We start from the raw sequence: 21296 nt of genomic DNA, 5'->3' as shown, positions 1-21296 counted from the left end.
GAAAGGAAAAAGCAGCCAATAGCCATAACCAGCTGTATCACTAACAGCCACCAGACTGAGTGATGTAATTTTGCATGTATTTTATTGAGTGTTTATAATTTTCAATAGTTGTTGACTTTAATCATGAAATGTCCTGGCATTCAACTCACCTAAATCATCAAAAATAGTTGCATAGTGTAGGTTTTGTAAGTTGCAAAGTGCAATTTACAAAACTTACACTATGCAACTATTTTTGATTATTAAGACTTATTAAAACTTATTAAGTGCAACGATTGAGCAAGTACAAAAATTAGTAAGTGCAAAAAGTTGTAAGTGTAAATTGTGTGTAAGGTAATTTAAATATAAAAAATATGGAATCATTCAACCAACTATTTGGTGCCCAACATCTAGCAATTTTTCTATTGAAATAGAAGATAAAAACTGTTGGGAACAAAAGCAGAACAAAAACGCTTTTTTATATAAAATACATAAAAGTTTTATAAAACTAAAAACTGATCAACACTTTTTGTTTGAGATCTTAGCAACATTTCTGAGTGGTCTTAAAATGGCAATACAATATATTTAACCACAAACTCGCATGCATGCTTTTGACTACAACAAAAGAAGAGTTTGTCTGTCTGCGAGTCTGATAAAAACCAAAGTTAACTCTCAGGATAAGCAAATCCATTAGCTCTAAGTCAATCAATTTGTTATGACAGACACTCCAACTCTGACAAGTTTTGTCATGAGATAACACACATCAATGACATGAATCAAGAACATTGTAAGATTTTGGAACAATTTGCAGATACATGTAGGTAGTCTCTGTGTATTATTACCCCATTCTTCAGTCTCTGTGGGAATCTTAAACTGTCAAAGTATTAGTAGAGATGACAACTAGCAATTACACCCAACTGATGGATATTTTATTTTGATAATTTAAACAAAGTATAATGATTATCATTTGTAACTGCCCTCCCAGAATTAGTTATGAAGTTTCAAACAGATGTATAGATGTATTTGTTGTAGTATATCTACATCCTAACTCTGTGAAGCTAAAATTTTGAAAGTTTGATCACCATATGACATATAGCTAATACAATATAATGTGAAGTGTTGACAAAAATTGCAAAAACTAAAGATATGGATAAACAATATTATTCCAAAAACTCTAAATAGTCCTGCTAAATAAATACTAAAATACTAAATACTATATAACATACATATAGATAGACTTACTTTTTTTCACCCCTTTTCAGGATAGAGTTAAGTCTACAATAAGCTTTTTATCCTATCTAGTAGCAAAAAGGTCTGCACTCACTAAGAATATAATATGAATTGAGTACGAAAACGGTTGCTAGAAATTTATAACAAACTGGAAGAAAATCATTGCATAGCAAATAATGACAATGCAAAAGCAGCAGTGATTTTATTTATTTTTTTTAGTTTGTTGGGCACTACTTAAAACCACAATTTTTAAAGGTAAGATGATGCTGATCAGTGGTAATCTTTCCAAGGTAAACAATACATGCAGTCTGTGGGTGTACATTTGAATGTGGATTGGCAGCGTAAAGGTATTGCACCTGACTGCAGGCTCATTGGTTCCTGTGATTATATTATTACATTGATGGATTAGCAGATAATAAACACGTTAGCAGGAGTTGGCGTTTTAAAATTTCCCAATCATTATCAAATAAGTTTACACAATTTGTTTCATTGCTATTCTCCGTAATAATACCAACAGCAATCAACTGAGGTAAGTTGCAGAAAAGTACGCTATTGGGGACAGCTAAGATCTTGAGACGAGTGCTCAAACTCCCAGGTCTCTGGTGGGAGACCGGAATTAGTCATGTCTGTAGCATGAGTATATGCTCCCTTACTTTGGTTTGGTTGAACACTCTGTGAGAGGTGCGGCACTATTAGCCTTTGTGCAAAGCTCATCACTTTTGTGATTTGAGCACTCTGGTGCCAGCGCATTGATTTTCTTAAAGTCTGTGAGGCAACTTAGCTGTTTCATGGCAGGAAATCAACTCTCATTGGTAATGGGATTTGTGTCTCTTGCCTAAGCTCTGAGCTGCACTGATGAGGCTTCAATAGCCGAAACAGTACTGTCTGTAGCATGAGTATATATATATATATATATATATATATATATATATACCAATAAATTATTCGAAAGCAATACTTATCTTTTTTTTCCAGCTACTGTCAAAAAAAAAGATAAGTATTGCTTTCGAATAATTTATTGGTATATAGCTGCTCCAATATATTTGTTGAGCACTCTAATTTTAGTAATACTAGCCCATAATTCTTAGGAATTTATAGTTTATATATATATATATATATATATATATATATATATATATATATATATATATATATATATACATATATATATAATATATATATATATATAAATATATATATATATATATATATATACCTTCTATATATGTATATATATCATGTATATTAGTCTACCATTAGAATCTAACAAATTTTATAAAATTGTTATATATCAACAAACCTTTTTGTTCCTGAAAGTATGAAAACCGTAACCAATGACCAACAATGTTGCAAGCATTTAATGTCTTTGAAAAACACAAGTTTACAGGAACTTTTTTTAACTTCAATTAACACAATTTAGCTTAACTTCTCAAAAGCCACAATCATAAAATCAAGTAAAATATTATTTTATGAGAAAATCACAGTTTATTCATGAATACAATAAGCATGTTTGTAAAAGTTAACTGGGACACCAAATATTGCTGCAATTGTTCATAAAAGTCCCTTTGCCTGATTAGATCCAATTGAGGCTAACCAGTCAGCAAAAAAGAACAGAGATAAATGAAAAAATTCTCTAAAACATGAATGAAAGCATTGGGATGTTTCTCTATCTTTTGTGTCCTTTTTACTAAAATGCCATATATTGCTTTACAAACAAGTAAAAGTTACTCAGAAACAACCATTCCACATTAAAAATTTAAAAGTTTTTAGCCAAAACTTCACTATTTGCTGTGGTAAGTTAAGAGTTAGAAACAGCCATCAGCTGGGCAAGAACATGGTCTCAATACAGAATCAGAGAGACTCAGTTATTCTTCAGAGCCTAATACCTCAATTGCACTTCCCACAAAATCCACTACACCTGCTGCTATCCTAAGATTACGAGGAGTGATCAGGCTAGATACTGATAGTGCAGTAGGTTGAGCCTCAGCAGGTGCTTGCTGTATGAAACTAGGTGCTGATGGTGCAGTAGGTTGAGCCTCAACATGTGCTTGCTGTATGAAACTAGGTGCTGATGGTGCAGTAGGTTGAGCCTCAACATGTGCTTGCTGTATGAAAGTTGGCTGAATCATTGTTGGTTGGACAACTGTTGGTTGAACAATCGCCGGCTGAACAACAGCTGGTTGGTATGGAAGAGGTTGTAATGGTGCTTGATACTGTGAAACAGCTGGAGGAGGAGGCTGGTGAACTACAGGTAGCGGAGCCATTGGTTGATAAGGTTGCGGATTATATGCTTGATTGACCTGTCCAGCAGGAACAACTGATGATCCAGCAGGAACTACTGCATTAGTTTGTTGTAGTTGACTCATTTGAACTCCTGCGTTCGGATGGCCAGAGTTGTTAAACGCTCCATTGTTTGGCCTGCAGTAAGATATTTCAAGTTATATTTTAACAAAATGTTACACTAGCAAGAGAATTTGGCTACTGAATATTTCTATTAAAGAACTTTTAACAAAAACCTTTCCAAAGTAGGACAGAGGATTTAGGATGACATTTTTTTTTAAAGATAACTTGCTCAAAATTTTTGTAAATGACATCATAAAGTACCGACATATGTTTCCTGTTATACTTCATTTTTTCAGCTTTAAAGTGTTATGATCCCTAGAGTGTTTATACTGTAGTTTTAAATCAAGAGACTTTGATCAGGGTTTAAAATCTCTAAAGAAAAATTTTGTAACACTGTGACATTTATTATCATTTTTTTTTCTACAGAATTGGAGGGCTACGCATTTTGATTCCGCTGAGCTCTAATCACAAATTTGGCAAAAGAGCTACGTTTTATCAATCTTACTCTCAACATATATCACTAATCAGATTAATCAGATCAATCAGATCTGATTGATCCGATTGAAATCATTGAAAAAAAAGGCTAATCAGATCGCTTCAAGCATAAATAAATAAATTGTAAATGATAGAACCATTCTAAGAACTTCTGACAGGATTAACTAAAAAATTGAGCAATTTCATCTTTAGCAAAATGAAGGAAGAGCTACAGCTAGTTTATTTGTCGATTTTAACTCATTAAGAATGGGTTAAGCAGCTTGTTTGTGCTACTTCATGACCTGCGATAAAATCTGTACATTGGCCAAATTACCCTTAAACCTCTTGATTTTTGACCAAACTTGCAAAATGCCATAATTAATTTTAATATGTAATATTTTAGAAACTTTATAGCTGACCATCATATTTAAAATCAAGTCTGTGAAGAAACTCGGATATTGTTACTATACAATCTCAATAACTATAAAATGACTGAAAAGTATTTACGAGAAATAAAAACATATTAAATTTTATTTTTTCATAACCCACGGCCATGCATGTCTAAACGCTTAGGAATTATTCTTTGTTAATATTTATAACACAGTTTCATTAAAAAAATTTACTGCAATTTGCTTTTAGCTGTTTATTTTAAATTTTGTTCAACTTTCATGAAAGTTTCAATGTTAAAAATGAACTTCCACAAAATTTGTGGTAGAAATAAATGAAAAAGTAGTAGTTTTTATCAATTAAGTTGCTTTTAAGTTATGATGTGACTTGACTGCTGACTTGACTTGACTTGATGCTTTAAATTTAAACTCGATAAAATTTCATGGTGACAAAATGGCTCAGAAGAAAAATACAAAAAAATTAATTCAATAAATGCTATTGTTGCTCAAAGTTGATTTTTGCTATCATGTACCAGTGGCAGCATTATGCGTTGCTATTCTTCGGTATTGTTGCAGCGATTATATATGCCATAATCAACATTTTAGTTGATCCGTATTTCACCAGCATTTAATTTTCTCAGTTATAATCTTCAAACATCCTGGCCCTCAAACTATCTGAAACGTCAAAAGCAATAAAAGATGTATTTAAATTTTTTTGCATGCTAAAATAGTGCCTACTTATTAATTAGTATTGTATGATGAAAATTGTTACAAACTTGTGCTAGCAGCTCCATCTGTGTCAAACTATTAAAACTAATTTTAGGTAATCACTGTTTCCCTGCATGAATCTGCTGAACATTTTTTGTGGCCTGGTAATATAAACGCCAGTTGGGCCACAAACATTTTTGTGGTCCAACTGTCTAAACATTTGACATGCAAAAAGCAAGTGGAATTTCGATACCCAACAGTGACACCGGTAGTTAGAAAAAGGTATCAAATACAAATAGCTTCTTAAAATTGGATGTGCCTTAATTTTTTAAGATTTTCTGGTCACTCAACTTGGAAAAATTTAGCCAGATGCATTGTGGGTGGAAAATGTTCTCATAAAATTTGCATATTTTCTAATTGTAGTAAGCAGAGCAGACGTCGTATTGAACCTTAGAGTGACTCATCAAGAACGCATATACATGTCTATCGTGATTAGCTAAGGTTCTTTAATATGAGTTTAGGAAAAAAGGAAATAAACTGATGAAACAACATATCACACCACAAATGAAAAAACCTGCTGATACCCAACTCGTTATGCAATAAGCCTGTCAGTTTAACTTATGTCCCATTTGAAAAAGTGTCATCATAATCATCAGTAATAATTGAAAAAATATTTCTATTGTGTATTGTAATAGGTTTTTGAATAATTTTAAGAATTGAACTGAAATCTTTTGATTAAAGTTACATGCTCTAGGCTTCTAGACTATTTCACCACTAGGACATTGTTGTGGCCTGTTTTAAATCATGAGGTATCTTGGGTCTGGTGAAAGTAAAACTTCAGTTTTAAAGGTATTGGTGATCACAGCTCGTTACTAAAGAGACCCAATTGATTGCCGAAAAAGTACTCCGACCAAGTAACATAATTTCCCCTGACTCCATTAAACTTTGTTTTAGTTTAAAATGAAAAATTCAAATGATTACAAAGGATTTTACTTATAGGTAAAATTACACTATATTTTAAAGATTTTCACAAAAAATCTAACATGTTTCAGCATTTGTGATAGTTTTTGATATTTGAGTTAATCTGACTGCTCGGATGTAGCGGGATTAAAAATGATAAAACCTGATTGCAATAAAAATGTTCAGGAAAAAGTACATGCTGAAATGCCATCGATAGTTCCTACTGCCGATATATATGTTATATTTACTATCGCTTTCAAGTTGCAGATTCATGTGTCTTCATTTTGTTGTTGTTTACAACTATAAACATCATATTATCACTTTGACTTGATCTTAACACTTTCATGATGATCAAGCTATGTTAATTTTAATTTAGACATATCCTAACAGTCAGATCACTTGTAACTTCAAAACAAAGTAAAATGACAGAAATATTGTAATACTTTTTGATAAAATTCACTGAAGTTTTTCAAAGTTGATCCTTAAAGAGCAGAAATATTATCATAATTATGGTACTAATATTGCTACTGAATTTTGATTAATGTAGTATTGGGTTACTCTTGCAATTTATTTATTTTTTCTGCCATCAATGAGCTAAATGTCTACAAATAATTAGCACTCAAAAGTTTCTGATCAAACGCTTTCACCTGTAACACTGTTAAAATATCAATCAGTCACTTCTTTAGCCTACTCTCAAAGTGTTTTAAGGTTATTCCTTCGGTGCAATATGATAAAAGCGTTTTGTGCTTTGAAAAAAAAATTATTTTCTTTATGCTTGGCCAATGGAAAAACCATAAATGCAAATAGGACAAATTTTGGCTAATAAAACTTTCAAAGTTAAGCAGTCAAAAAATAAATAAAAAAGATAACTTTATTCTATGTAAGAAAAATTATCTGGTGAATTAGATAAAATGTCTATCACATAGATTGACATACCTTCTTTGAAACTTGTTTCTGAAAACCACGGCGCCTCCTTTTTTGATACACACTACCACTCCAACAACAATAGCAATCACGATGGCGATGACTATAACAGCTGCTGCTATGGTTCCTACAGAGAGCATGGTTTAATATAACAAACATTCCTTACCATTTAAATAAACACCTAAAACAATACTTTATCAAGTTTTACGAGGAAGTGTCTGAGTTTTTTTAAATTTTCAATTGGTTCTGATGGTAAATGGGATGTTATTGTCAGAATGTTTTAGGTTAAGTTAAGCAAAACATATTTGTGGTTAAAACACTAATAAAAAAATGTGCCGAACAGAAGTCACTATAAGTTTTAGAAGTTTTATAAGTCTCTGTTTTGACAGTCTCTGCAGCCAGAGACATCCTAATGGCACTTTGCTTAATCTGACTGGTTTAACCATGATCAAGTTTTCACAAACTTAATCCTAAAATATTTTTGTAATCTGATCATCTCCAACCTAAAAATTAACTGCAATTTATAGAAAAAATGTCAACACTTCCTGACAAAGCATTACATTTGCGTAATTTCACATTTAAGCTGACGTTTTGTTGTTGGGTTTTATGCCAGCTTCGGGAATGCATATTTGGCTAATTGTTTAGTTTATCAATCTATCTTCAATGCCAATATTTACCATAGCAATAAAACGTAAAGGCATTCGTTGTAAACTACTCTACAGACAGTAGATAAAAAATGCCTTATGCCGGAATTAAACTTGAATATTCCAATTTAGAGACAATTGGGCTAAATACCACAAGCCTTAGTTGTCTTGCTATTTCATTAACTAATTTCTCTTCTAATTAACTAATTAACCATCTCTTTTTTCTTTGGCCCAAAATCATTTCATTTTGGTGATAGTAAAGTTGCGTTTATTTGAATAAAAAATACATACCTGCGCTGGATTTGCTAGAACTTCCCTCATCGTAACTGCCAGAATATTCATTTCCGTTTCCCCAATAAGTGCTTTCGTCGAAAACTACACGAAACCAAAAATATTATTTTGTAAAATTGAAAAATATGTTTTTGAAAACAAAATTATTTAACATTATATTAAATGTATATTAAAAGTAAAAATTATCTGTAAAATAAAATTGAAAGTTTTAAAAAAACTTTTAGGCTGCAAAAAAAATTGTTAAGTTTCATGATCTATCAAGCCCCTTCTCCAGCTCACAACTCTTCTAAAAATCCACATCAAACGACCTTTTAAAAGATTGCCTCATCTCAACCTTGCTTGCTTCGGCATTTCAGGTTTTGGATTCCAATATAAACTACGCCCAAGATAGTGGTACATGTGTTTATCCTTTAAGACAATTATTAAAAAACATCATTTTCTATTTAATGAGACCAACACACTACATCCATTATCATCTGTCTCGATTTACTAAGAGTTATTAAAATCTAAAATTTGGTCATAGCACAATAACTGTTCTTTTTTGACCAAAAATTGTTCCATTTTTGTGCTATTAGAGTTGCCTTTGTTTGATTACTAAACACCTACCTGCACTGACTGTGCTAGAGCTTCCCTCATAGAAACTGCCAGAATATGAATTACCATTTCCGGAATAACTGCTTCCGTCAAAAACTAGAACAAACGAAACATCTTATCGTGGTTATTTGTAAAAATATTTTTAAATTAAAATCATTCAAAATTATATTCAATAGGTGTTAAAAGACAAATTATTTGGGAAATTAGAATGAAAATTTTAAAATGATATTTGTGTTCAAACTATAGGCTAACCTTTATGTCCTACTTATCACATATTCTAGCTCATGTGCTTCCAAAAACACAGTACACAACCCTTTTTGAATATTGCCTTATCTCATCCTTGCTTGCTTCGACATTTCAGGTTTTGGATTCCAACATAAACTACGACCAGAACATTAGTATTTATCCCTCCACACACATGAAAAGCATCATTTTATTTTCCATGATACCAACACACTACATCCACCATCGCACATTTCAATAATGAACTCTCAGTTACTACAACATTTAAGTCACTATTCTCACTCCTCCACAAAACTATTGCATAACCAACTTGATTGTTCAACTTACTTGATAATTAATTTGACATTTTACCTTATTAATGTGGGCGAGCATGAATCTGTTAGTATGAATATACACCACAATTTTGCAAAACTTTGTTCAATTTCTGTAAACTATACACCTATATATCGAATTATCTCTTACCAGATATCTAGATATACTGGGTTTCTAAGCTCTATCTACATAGTACTAAAGTTTATCTGGTTTTAGGTGAACAGCATATATAATTGCCACCAATCTGCTTAAAAATAAAAAAGATTATTGACATTTTAACATTTAGAGTTAGTACATGGATATATGCAGACCTATTCTATGGAAAATAAATGATATATTTGCTAAAAAAACTCACTTTCTGAACATTTTGTGTTGTAGCTTCCTGCTTCGTGGTCGAGCTCGCAGAAACCGATTTCATTTGGGACAGGGTAATAACGGTAGGAGTCATTGTAAATCAAAGAATAGTCGTCATCATATATATATATGGCGATTGCAATCAAATACCCTTGTTTTATATCTAATTCATGATCTTCATCATAATAGTACTTCCCTGTAACAGAAAGCTTTCGACTTTACCACTACTAAAAAACAATGCCGTACGATATGCTGGTTAGATTATGGTGCTATATAGTACAAATAATTATGAAACATCCAGAGCATGAAAAAAATTGATATGCCTTAATTACATGTAAAAGTGACACTAGCTTAGCCTAATCAATCTAATGAACCAGTTTTCGGTGATATAAAAACATGTTTACTTTCTTTTGGTAAACAAAAGATTGTTGATATTGAGTCATTATTGAGTGTATGCAACCCTTACCACACTCAGTTACGCTTTTTCTCCCTCTCTCTCTCCCTTTCCCTCTCTCTCCTTCTCTTCCTCTCTATCTCTTTCCTTCTCTCCCTCTCTGCCTCTATCTAGTTCACTCTCTCCTTCTCTCCCTCTCTTTCACTTTCCCTCTCTCTTTTCATCTATCCCTTTCTCACTCTCTCCCACTTTCCCACTTTCCCACTCTCCCACTCTCCCACTCTCCCACTCTCCCACTCTCCCACTGTCTTTCTCTTCCTCGTTCCCTCTCTCCCTCTCTCCCACTCTCAATCTCTCACTCTCTTCCACTCTCTCACTCTTCCAATCTTCCACTCTTCCACTCTTCCACTCTTCCACTCTTCTACTCTTCCGCTCTTCCGCTCTTCCGCTCTTCCGCTCTTCCGCTCTTCCGCTCTTCCGCTCTTCCGCTCTTCCGCTCTTCCGCTCTTCCGCTCTTCCGCTCTTCCGCTCTTCCGCTCTTCCGCTCTCCCGCTCTCCCGCTCTCCCGCTCTCCCGCTCTCCCGCTCTCCCGCTCTCCCGCTCTCCCGCTCTCCCGCTCTCCCGCTCTCCCGCTCTCCCGCTCTCCCGCTCTCCCGCTCTCCCGCTCTCCCGCTCTCCCGCTCTCCCGCTCTCCCGCTCTCCCGCTCTCCCGCTCTCCCGCTCTCCCGCTCTCCCGCTCTCCCGCTCTCCCGCTCTCCCGCTCTCCCGCTCCTTCTATCTCTCTCCCTTTTTCCTTTTTCCCCTTTCTCCTTCTCCCTCTCTATCTCTCTTTTTTCATGTTATCATTTTTTCTGCAAGGCTAGCACAAATAAAACTCAAAAAGTAGATGATTCCCTTTTGAAACTTGGTGATTTTACTCACCTGCTGGAGTAAAATAAAAGTTATTTCTGTTGTTACTGCATAGCAAAAGGTTTTTTTTGTATCAACACCAATCTATTTATGGAGATAACTATATAAACGTGTGTAAACTGCTTAAGAAGTCAATCTACAGAAAATCTTGGTAGATTTAATCAAACAATTTTAGCATTTTTCTATCATTTGCGATTGTTTTTGCTCTTTGAGGTTATTAGGTTGCCAAGATGTTTTGAGATTAAAATAGGCAAAACTTGATTGCAGCTAAATAGGTTGGATTAATCGAAACTCAAAATACAACAAGGGCAGTTTCAAAGAGACCAAAAGCAAAGATTTTGGTCACAATGATAACAATAAGTAGTGTCCTTCAACGCTGTTTTTGTACATTTTAATTTCAATCAAATTATTAAAATTTTAATCCTGAAAAATTTAAATTATCAGATCGCTGAAAAGATCAAAATAACGCAAACGCCGATACTTCCCAATGAAATCTACACCGGTTTTATATAAGTTCTCTTATATTTAAACCCAAAAAAGTTTTCAAAATAATTTACAATAAGTTATTCTTACTAATATGTTGGCAGAAAAATTTCCCTCTGCAGGCACTATAGTGTATGTACAATGAAATTCTTTACTTGAAAGCAAGGAAAGCAGTGTTATTGTTATTGCAACTGTTTGCAAAATGAAATATCTGAGTTTGACCTCTGTGCGTGAAACTTTTTTTACAAGGGTTCTTAGTATGGATCTGAACAAAAAGACAAACAGCATCAGCTTCTATTATTAATAATCCATTTTTTATTATTATTAAATACCAACAGTATCAGCTCTCATTATAGTACTGTCTGTAATTTTCAATCTCACCAACACTGTCCCAAGCCAGTAGAGTCCATTCGTCAAGGCTTTTTGTTATGATATCTGTATAGTAATCTCTATTAAGCTTGTTCTCTGACAGATAAATGGCTCCTTTAAAGTAACAGTACCTAGCTAAACCGACAGGGGAATCTGTAAAATATTACAAGCTTTAATTATATAGCTTGATTTCTGAAGTCACACCAACAATGATTTAATGAGTGTTGAAGTACCACAATTAAACAAACTCCCAAAGGTTAGTACAAACCAGAAAGTAGTAAATTTAATGTCTGCATATTTTAGTTGAAGAACAAAAAAGACTAGTGGTCAGCAAAGAGGCAAGAGACCAATAATCTTTATTTATTAAATTTTAAACTTTAGCATAAAATTTAACCCTTTCCGTTCCAAATACTGAAAGTTTTCGTGTTACGAGCATTGTCTCAGCGTACTGAACTCAAAAATCCCAACAGATTTCAGGATTGGATATACCTTTTTTAAAAGTTGATTTATTTTACACATAGCTTTAAAGTTTAAAGTTAAAAACTTTATCAATTCTGGTAGTTTTTTTGTACTGTTTTGGGGCTATAAATAATCTCTAATACGCATGTGCAAAGAGCACATGTGGAAAAGGTTTGATCTTCCTTTTTGGAAAGCTAATCATCATGAAAGCACGCAATTGTTCAAGCTCTTCTAAAAAAGGTTGTTTAGAGGAAGACATCGACTGGTTTGTTTTGGAAGTGAAGAAAAGTGTTTCAGGTAAGAAGAATGTCGGGAAGATCATAGAAGTCAACAAGAAGGTCAACAAGGTGAATTTCGTTGTAAAAATGAAATTGAATTAGCTGGCATTGAAAAAAGGAGCAATTACGAATTTTAAAGAGGAGCTTATCTAAATCCTACATAATTGCATTGTGATGTGAGCTTGGCAAGTGTAAAAAGTAAAAATCTTGAGCAGATAAGTATTTTTAATTATTTACAATTTGTATTACATCAGCCATCATGAATGTTATAGTTAACGCAATTAATATATAGGATTCCTACATCCTACATCCTTTAAAAACATGGTGATGCCTAACAGCCTGTCGATGGCAAAGATATTTGGCGAGTAGTCGGTTTATTTTGCTCATGGATATTGGCAGAAAGCCTACTCCATTGTCATAATGGTCTATCAATCCATTGATATCAACGCCGATATTTAGTAAAATGATTTCAATGAAGAGGTTTTTTAATGGTTTTTAAAAGTTTGAATTTTACTCACAATTCTGAAAAAACCTGCTGGCAATAACTTGTTCAATCTAAAAAAAACTTTTGCCACAATATCTAGCCGGTTATTCTCTGTTTGGTTTTCTGCTAAAATTATGTCTATAGATGAAAGCTTGCTGGCTTGGAATGAACGGCTCAGCTTCAGACAGAATATTTCATCTAAAAGATCTAGATTTCGATGAAGCTATTTGCTCTCGGCCATGCTGTCTCTGGCTATGTGCACAAGCTGTCTGTGTACATCGGTGATGAGTGAGAGCAAGCTGAAGGAACTGGTAGAAGCATCACTCACAAAATGGCGATGAAATTAATGAATGGTTTGCTAAATTTGGGTCGTTGTTTATACATGGATAATTTTTTAAATTTGCTAGAGTTAGCAGCTGAACTTATAAAAAATAACACTCATGTTTGCTGAGCTCTGCGTCCAAACAGAAAAGGTTTTCTAAATATTTGAAAGTGTGTAATGGAAAAACTATTAAAACAGGTGAAACAACAAGCTTTCCTAATAGAAAAAGTATGGTTGGCTGTTGGAGAGATAAAAATATATTTCGGTATTTTCAACTATGCATAAAAACTTGGATGTTGTAGATACAGGCAAAGTAAATTATAAAAGAGATAAAGTTGGCAAACCAGCTCAAATTTTGAATGACAATAAATAGTGTACATGGGAGAAGTTGACAAATATGATTTAAACTTGCATTAGTATTACGCTGCGCGTAAAACCATGAAATGATACAAAAAACAGTTTCTTTTAATTTTTACACATTTGTGTGTACAATGCAGCCATAGTTTTTTTTATAACCCATAGCGATTGTAAAACAACTGAGTTAGAGTTTTTAAAGAAATAAATTGATCAAATATTTGAATACAATGGACCTTGCCGCAAAAAACATTATTCCTGGTGTTTCGACTTCTTCCAATTATCCAATAGTGCTAAGTAGTCCATGAAAAAGTAAACAAGCTAAATTTAAGATTTGTAGGTACTCCCCAAAGCAAGTTAATGACAACACCTGTAAGCAAGCCGACACAAAGTTTAAATGCAAAGCATGTGAAGTGCCTTTGCGTGAGTCATGTTTTGATCATTACGATGCTAAATGAATTTATTCCGAATTGTATTTCATTTTGTTTCTGCAAATGCTTCATTGCTTAGTGTTGATAGCTATTAAAAATACATTGGCTGAAATGTCATAATCTATTGTATTTGTTGTGCATTGGAATGTTGTATTTGTTGGTCAACGACCCTCTTCAGGGCCCTCACCTAATCAAAGAGTTCAGCTTTCATATTGTTCTGCCATCTAGCAGAATGATTTCTCCACTATTTTCTGTTAATGCTTATTATAAATGTTGCTTCCTGTCTTTTGCTGCTTCCCCAGAGTTTTGAATACAGGCTCACCACTCAATTTTTATTGTACGCAACCAGCTCAGCTTTGGTGCATCAAACATGGATCTTAGCTGCCGCGCACTTGAATCAGTTCAATGAGTTTATATTCAAAATGGTCATGTAAACCTATAGTTTCAAAACATACATATAAGTCTGACAGCAAAAAATCATAACTGTAAACATAAAAATCTTAAGTTGCAAAGTCTTGGCAAGCTGGCCAAAAGAAAATATCGCCGTGTGTAGAAAAATATCTCAGCTCTTGGATGCATGTTCATTTGCAGTTTTATGTTCATTTGCATGACCATGCATGCCCAGTAGCAGAGTTACATAGAGCACTCTTGTTGGGTAACTGCTGCACTGCTTATCATCATTAGTATTTTGAAGGTCTTTATCCGCAATGCACAGGAGCCCCTAAGTCAACTTTTGATGCACTTGGACAACCAATTTTTGAACCATCAAACATTTGATACCATGCAGATGCTGATCATATAACATTTTTGCAAAGTTATTGCTTCTTAAAAATGTACTTGTTTTCGATATTTCATGGTAGAAAGCTAACAGCTTTGTCAAATCAGAAATTAGACTTAAATGTTTACAATCGATTTGTAGGGATTAAATGTCTGCATTTTAAGATATATCTAAGCTTTCTAATGCATATTCATTTGTATCTTCATGCCAATTTGCAACTAACTTATAGCCAAGTTTAGGCACCCATGTCAAGCTTCCACTTTTTGCTAGTCATCGGGGTTCTGCCTGAGAAAACAGAGTGACGCTATTGTATTACATCGGAGCTCATAACTCCACTTTTAATGTTCTGCAATGACTAATTTTTTTGTAAATAGTTGTGAAAATATGAATCCATGCAAATATTAATTATGCAATATTGTGGACTGGACAAACACTAGCCATATTCTTTAGACAACGATATTCCTTGTGATGGCTTTAGGTGTGCTTCCTTTATCTAGCTATGTAATACTCTTGTGTGTACTTCTTCAGACCCTGTTATGTAATACTGTGTTTTTGGGCCTGCTTCACAGGCCTGCCAGCATACTCTTATATATTATTATCTAGGCCTGCCTCACAGGCCTGCCACGATACAATTGGTGTTACATAATTATTATATAAGTGGGCGGAGTAAAACCGTATATAAGGAGAAGGCACAGGCCAACTCATTGGGATTATTCTTGTGAGATCGATGCTGTTAACACTGTATTGCACATGTGCCTATATATATATATATATATATATATATATATATATTAAATAGACTACATTTATTCTTACGAACTGACTACGTTTGATGCTTGCCTGGTGGGCTTAGTAAGTTTCCTTCTGCCAGAACTGATCAGGCTTCAAGTATGAACTGCTTTGGGAGACACCTAAGGAAGGCTAGGGGTTGGCTGCGTTACGACCGGACCTGATCAGAAATGCGCTAGCATTGGAGATCAGGCCCTCCAGTAAGCTAGCCGGGACCTAGACTAGCCAAGATAGGGTCTCAGAGAGCGGGCCGTGTTAGCATTCCAAGTGAGCCTGAACTGAGGGCAACAAGCCGTGGCCTGACCAGACCACTAGGTGTGTCAGGCCTGCTGATGAGGGGAAGGCCCAGTGTTCAGGCTGCACCGCCTTGTTAGGAAAGTAAAGCTGGCTCAGCTACTGGGGCCAGACCTTTACAATATTGTTAATAACCTTTATCAATAATAAAAGTAAAATTGAAAATAATCTATAAAAAAGATTTATGGTTTCAACAAATTGAGACTTTAGTTGGAAAGCATATGCAAGCTATCTACAAAGAAAAAGTATCAAAATGTAGAGAAATTCCTCAGATTTTCTATGCTTGTTATTGTATGTAATTGCCATAATTTTGAGGTAAGTTAGTGCGGATTATATGCAGTCATGTCAAAGGTTCAAATCCCCTAGTAATTGCCTCCGTACGCTGGTACTTTTCCAGCCATAAGCGAGTCGTTGTGAAAGGATTAACAAGGCTGTAAAGCAAGCTGATGATTAAATATTAATCTTATCAGCTCATGAACAGTCAATCAGACTCTCAGACTCTTATCTCATCTCAATGTAAACTTAACTCAATAAGGGGGAGTTTTGCTAGGGAAGTGGTAAGGTTGAAGTATGAGTTTCATTATGAATTAAAAAATTATTGATTTTTTCTCATCAAGAGTAATAAAATAGCTAGTGAAAACATTTTAGAGTTTTTCTTTTGTCGCAACGAGTAAGGTTGCAGATGTAACCATATAACTTTGATGGTACTTTTGGTGTAAATGGTTCAATGCAGTCATTCAATACACCTCCAACTAGTTAGCTGTATGGGGATTAGTACAGGTATAAGAAAACCCAGTGAGGGAAGAATGTATGTGTGAGAAGAATAACTCTCCAACGATCTTTTCTTGCAAGTGACTGAAGAATACAGTGTTCACTTTGCAAAAATTTTAATTAATTTTTTTAAGAAAGCAGAAATCATGAATATGTTGTGGGTATTTACATGTAATTATACTCATCATATTGCAGATGAAGTAGCCACAGAGTTGACAGACAGCGCTATTGAGAAGGGTCGGCTGATATTGCCTTGGTACGCTAGTGCTTTTCCCACACGCACCCGTGCGGATGGGAAGAGTTGCTGGAGTTTGGCTGTCATCTTTATTATTAAATCAGACTTCTTCAATTTGTGATTTAGTGTGTGTGCATGTGCATACTTGTGTCAATTAGTCCATAAACACTGTGTTGTTCCACAAATGTTGGCCAAATTTAATTAAACTTCACGCCAATGTGGTTCATGCTTTCTGCCAGGTTGCTACATTGGCTTACTTTCAAAAACTTGAAAAAAAACTTGATAATCAAGCTGCAAAACAAGCTAAATCTTTAGACCACAAAAACTCAATTTTCTGATCAAACATAATTACATAATATAAATGTAAAAACATTTAACAATGTGTAAAAATAGTACATAGTAAATTTAAACAAAGTTTTTAAAAGTTAAAACATTTTTACACTCACTTAGACTACTGGTTGAGCTTTTTAATTAAACTCTCGCCAGCTAAATATGACTATTAAATTATGAGCGCATAATATTCAAATTTGAGAATGACTTCCAAACTCCACGTGTTGCTGGTCAAACTTGGATGTTGTCGCCGCTGATGCTTTAGTGCATGAGTTTTCAAAGAAATTATTTTTGGTGCTGAACCTTTCTGTGCAGGTTACTAAATCTGAATTTGTCCATTTTTTGCTGTGACTCATGGCTCAATCAATCCGAAGCAAAAGTGATAAAAGACGTTGTACCTAGCAGCGGCATACAGGTATTGGAGAAAGGATCTTGATACTATTCAACCAAATTTTGGGGAGCTGAATGTAGGATTTTTTTAGAAAGTATATTTCTATTTTAAAAAAGTATTATTCGTAAAGGTTCAAGATTAAAAGAATAAATCATCTTATTTATTTACTGTAGGCAAGCATAACTTATTTAATTCTTGTAAAAGTAGACATTTTGAAAAAAATTGGCACCAACAATTTTTTGCCAGAAAGTGTGCTTTTTCAATTCTGCTTTACATGTAGATAACCGGCTATGTGTCAAATGCTTTTAGTGGCTTTATTCAATTCAAAACACTTAAATTTTTTCAACAACTACAATCTTTCTCATTAATGTTTGAAGTGAAAAAACAAAATTACATAGATAATCAGCTAGTTTAGTACAAAAAGTTTTTATTACTCAATTGTGTTTAGGCTGCTACTACTGTAACAGTCATTTGGAGTCAAACTTTGTTTTAACGTATCAGCAAAATTTTTTGACATTTGGGAAAATACATGTAATGTCTTGCCTCTTGAAAGTAACTCAAAAAATATATTTTATTTCCGATAAGAACTGTAAGTGTAGAAAGCTTAAAATCCAAAAATGAGCAGTTCTATTATCAATACCTGATATCCCTGTTTTAAAAGGTTGTAAAGGTTAGACCATGTAGACAAAGTAAAACAAGACAAGCTTTGACCCAATCATTCTCGCAAGTATATAGGGGCAAGGAAATTTACGGAAGTTCCATAATCTTTTAAAAAATGTAGCTAGTCTGAATATAAAACAGAAGCAAGTTAATATGAACTCTTAAGAAACTGTTTAGTTACATTGATCATATATCTGTGGTCATATGTGCCAAAAACAATAGACAGCCTTATGACCCATAGACAGATAATCTCATCGGTTAACTGCAAAAGAGAGAGAAAGAGATGGGAAAAGGAGAAAAAGTGAAAAATCAAAACAGAAAGAGAATGAGAAAGCGAGAGGGCAAAAGGGTGAGAGGGCAAATCATGAAGATGCAAAAGGTGAGATAGTCTGAAGGCGAATAGATATAAGAAGCAGGTATAAAAATAGGTATAAGATTAGGTATAAGAGCAAAAGGAATAGCTAAGAATAGGTATAAGTGCAAAAAAACGCACAAGCTTGAGAGCACAAGGGAATTGGAGAGCTCAATAGAGCGAAATCCAAAAAGCGATAAGAAAAGTTAAAGAGGTAGATATAAGGAGAAAAAGATCAGGAAACTGTCTGAACAGCAAAATTCAAAATTGATAATACTACGTATAGTGCTAACTCACTTGAAACATATTTACATATTCTCAGCACAAAACTTGTAAGATGAAGAATGACATTCATTTAATGTATTTACTTATTTATACTTTTTAATTTGTTATTTGTTACATTATTCTTATTTGTCTAATTGGGTCTTTTTCTATCATAGGACATTCATCAAATGTTTCTGAGACAATGTCAGCTTAAAAGGTTTTCAAATAATTAATAAAAAAAGTGTCGGACAAATTTAGAAATGACAAACATATAATCAAAAAAGACCTAACTTGTCTTTTAGTTACATGTCCGCACCATCACCTTCATGGTTAAAAACAGATGCCATTGAATTATTAAATGAACCTGGAAAAATATAGTTTAGTTCAGCTTGAAGATTTTGTCAATTTAACATCATTTCAGTTTTTATTTTATTACCGTAATGAAAAGAGGTTTCGGTGATGATAAGTAATTAGGAGTCTAAGCAATATAAACTAAAATATATTCGCGTTCCACATACAATGCATTTATACGACAAACATACGGTAGGCGAGATATATCTCTCAAGTTTGTACACCCGTAGTATCAACTGTAAAATTCAAAAAAGTGACATGATAAACTGCTTTCATGTTTCATTTGGTAAAACCAACATATTTTTGAAATCTACGATTAGTTTGTAAAATATGATGTGAAACTCTTTGAGATACAAAACTGCGCAGTTTAGATCATACGCAATAAAATACGTTGTGATTCGAACCTCAGCTGAATCATCATACTCGGTTGCAGAAAATACAAACCAGCTTAAATTCCAAAGCTAAGAACTGCTTTAACCTATCTCAAGATTAAAAAACATTATACAAACACAAATTTGCTTGAAGAAACCATCTTCAACCACTTTAGCATCTTCTTCCACTCTGCTATTGAGTTTATGTATTGAGTTTTCTACAGATGAACACAACAACCATTTATGCACAAAACTTTGTATACTCACATGTCCTATAATCTTCTGGTCTGTAGACTATTCTGACACCCGATTCAGTGTACTGATTCAAGTGACCGATGTGTACTTTTCCTTGACCTCTATAAACTACTGCTGATGCCGCGTTGAGAAAAAATATGAATATCAAGTATCTCTGCATGTCTTTCACAAGTTTAACACACTTTGTTTAACTGCACTGACAGCACTGAACTGCACTGCACTCGCTCAGCAGTGAGTGTCAACAAGCTACGGTTGAAAGAACACGCAAATAATCTTGAGCCAAATATCTTAGTATGGGAATGGTACTGAAGATGAACATTAAAATACTTTGTGGCCAAAAGAGACATGTTTGTAAGAACCATTTAGAAAACAAGAAAATGAAATTTCCTTGTTGAGAATAATAAGATATCTTACTTACATAAAATGAATACGTTATTTCAAACTTAATAAAGTCACCATATATTTAGAAAGGTTTTGATAATAACTTATAACCAGCTAGTACACAGGTAGGGACTAGTAGAGACTAGTGGTCTAGATGGTCTGACCTGCAAATGATATATCGGAATTCAACTTTTTTCAAGGAAGCTCACTGTAGGTGACACGAATGAAATCTAGCCTTGAATTGCTCTCTGCAGTCCGGCAAGTCTTCAGACGACAAGATGCCTTTGCCACTGAACTGCACACTTCATGATGGTCATGTCATATTAAAAACCAGATTGCAGATGATATTGATATTTACTCGCAAAACCTACTAATATTTTGTGTAAGTCCGGATCAAAACTCATTGACAAAACAATGTGCAAAACAAATTTATTGGCTTTAAATTGTGGATAATTTTTTAATCTATTACAGACGGTCGTAGCTATTAATTGGAATTAGGACTGGTATTGATCTACCTAAGTTTTGACTCTTTTGTCCCTCAGACTGCCTGCAGCATGAGTGTCGACCTTTCATTGCAAATGCTGTGCTACTCGCTTCACCTATGAAAGAGTTGTGAATGCATGTGAAAGGGCAATTTGAAAGGGTGTCTTTGAAAAGCTTTTAAGCATATGCTTTTACAGTTTGAACAAAATTTAACCAAAATTGTTAAAACCTAATGTTGTTGATGCGGATTAACACACACCAGCACATGCACACACACAGACACATACACAGACACACACGCACACACACAAGCCCACACAAGCTCACACAAGCACACAAACATGCACACACATGCACATGCATACACTTTCATGCATGCACTCAAGCACACACGCACACACATGCGTACACGCACACACACGCACACACACGCACACACACGCACACACACACACATGCATACACATGCACACATGTAGGCACACAGACTCACCTGCAAAAACGCACATACTCGCGCACAAATGTGCATGCACACACACTGCAAAAATTGTGATGTCACTATTGTTATTGAGTGAGTTGAACCATCAAATTGGTAACATATTAACATAGTGGATGAGTCATGATGTAATTGTGGTAGTAACAGAAAGTTTATGAATTGAACCATACGAC

The 21296-nt window shown here is 34.2% G+C and overlaps 1 protein-coding gene across 1 annotated transcript; it reads right to left on the bottom strand.

Annotated features, from left to right (window-relative positions):
• Window positions 1-2541: 2541 nt before the first annotated feature.
• LOC137396664 (uncharacterized) lies at window positions 2542-19949 on the bottom strand. The gene is made up of 7 exons (XM_068082982.1): window positions 19776-19949; window positions 11607-11747; window positions 9441-9635; window positions 8543-8626; window positions 7937-8020; window positions 7014-7128; window positions 2542-3624 (listed from the first exon to the last, which is right to left on the bottom strand). The coding sequence occupies exons 1-7, from the start codon at window positions 19921-19923 to the stop codon at window positions 3072-3074; spliced, it is 1320 nt and encodes a 439-aa protein (XP_067939083.1). The 5' UTR covers window positions 19924-19949; the 3' UTR covers window positions 2542-3071.
• Window positions 19950-21296: the final 1347 nt, after the last annotated feature.

Source organism: Watersipora subatra, chromosome 5 (genome assembly GCF_963576615.1).
Source record: "Watersipora subatra chromosome 5, tzWatSuba1.1, whole genome shotgun sequence".
NCBI lineage: Eukaryota > Metazoa > Bryozoa > Gymnolaemata > Cheilostomatida > Watersiporidae > Watersipora > Watersipora subatra.
This window is presented reverse-complemented; position numbering and strand designations above follow the sequence as displayed.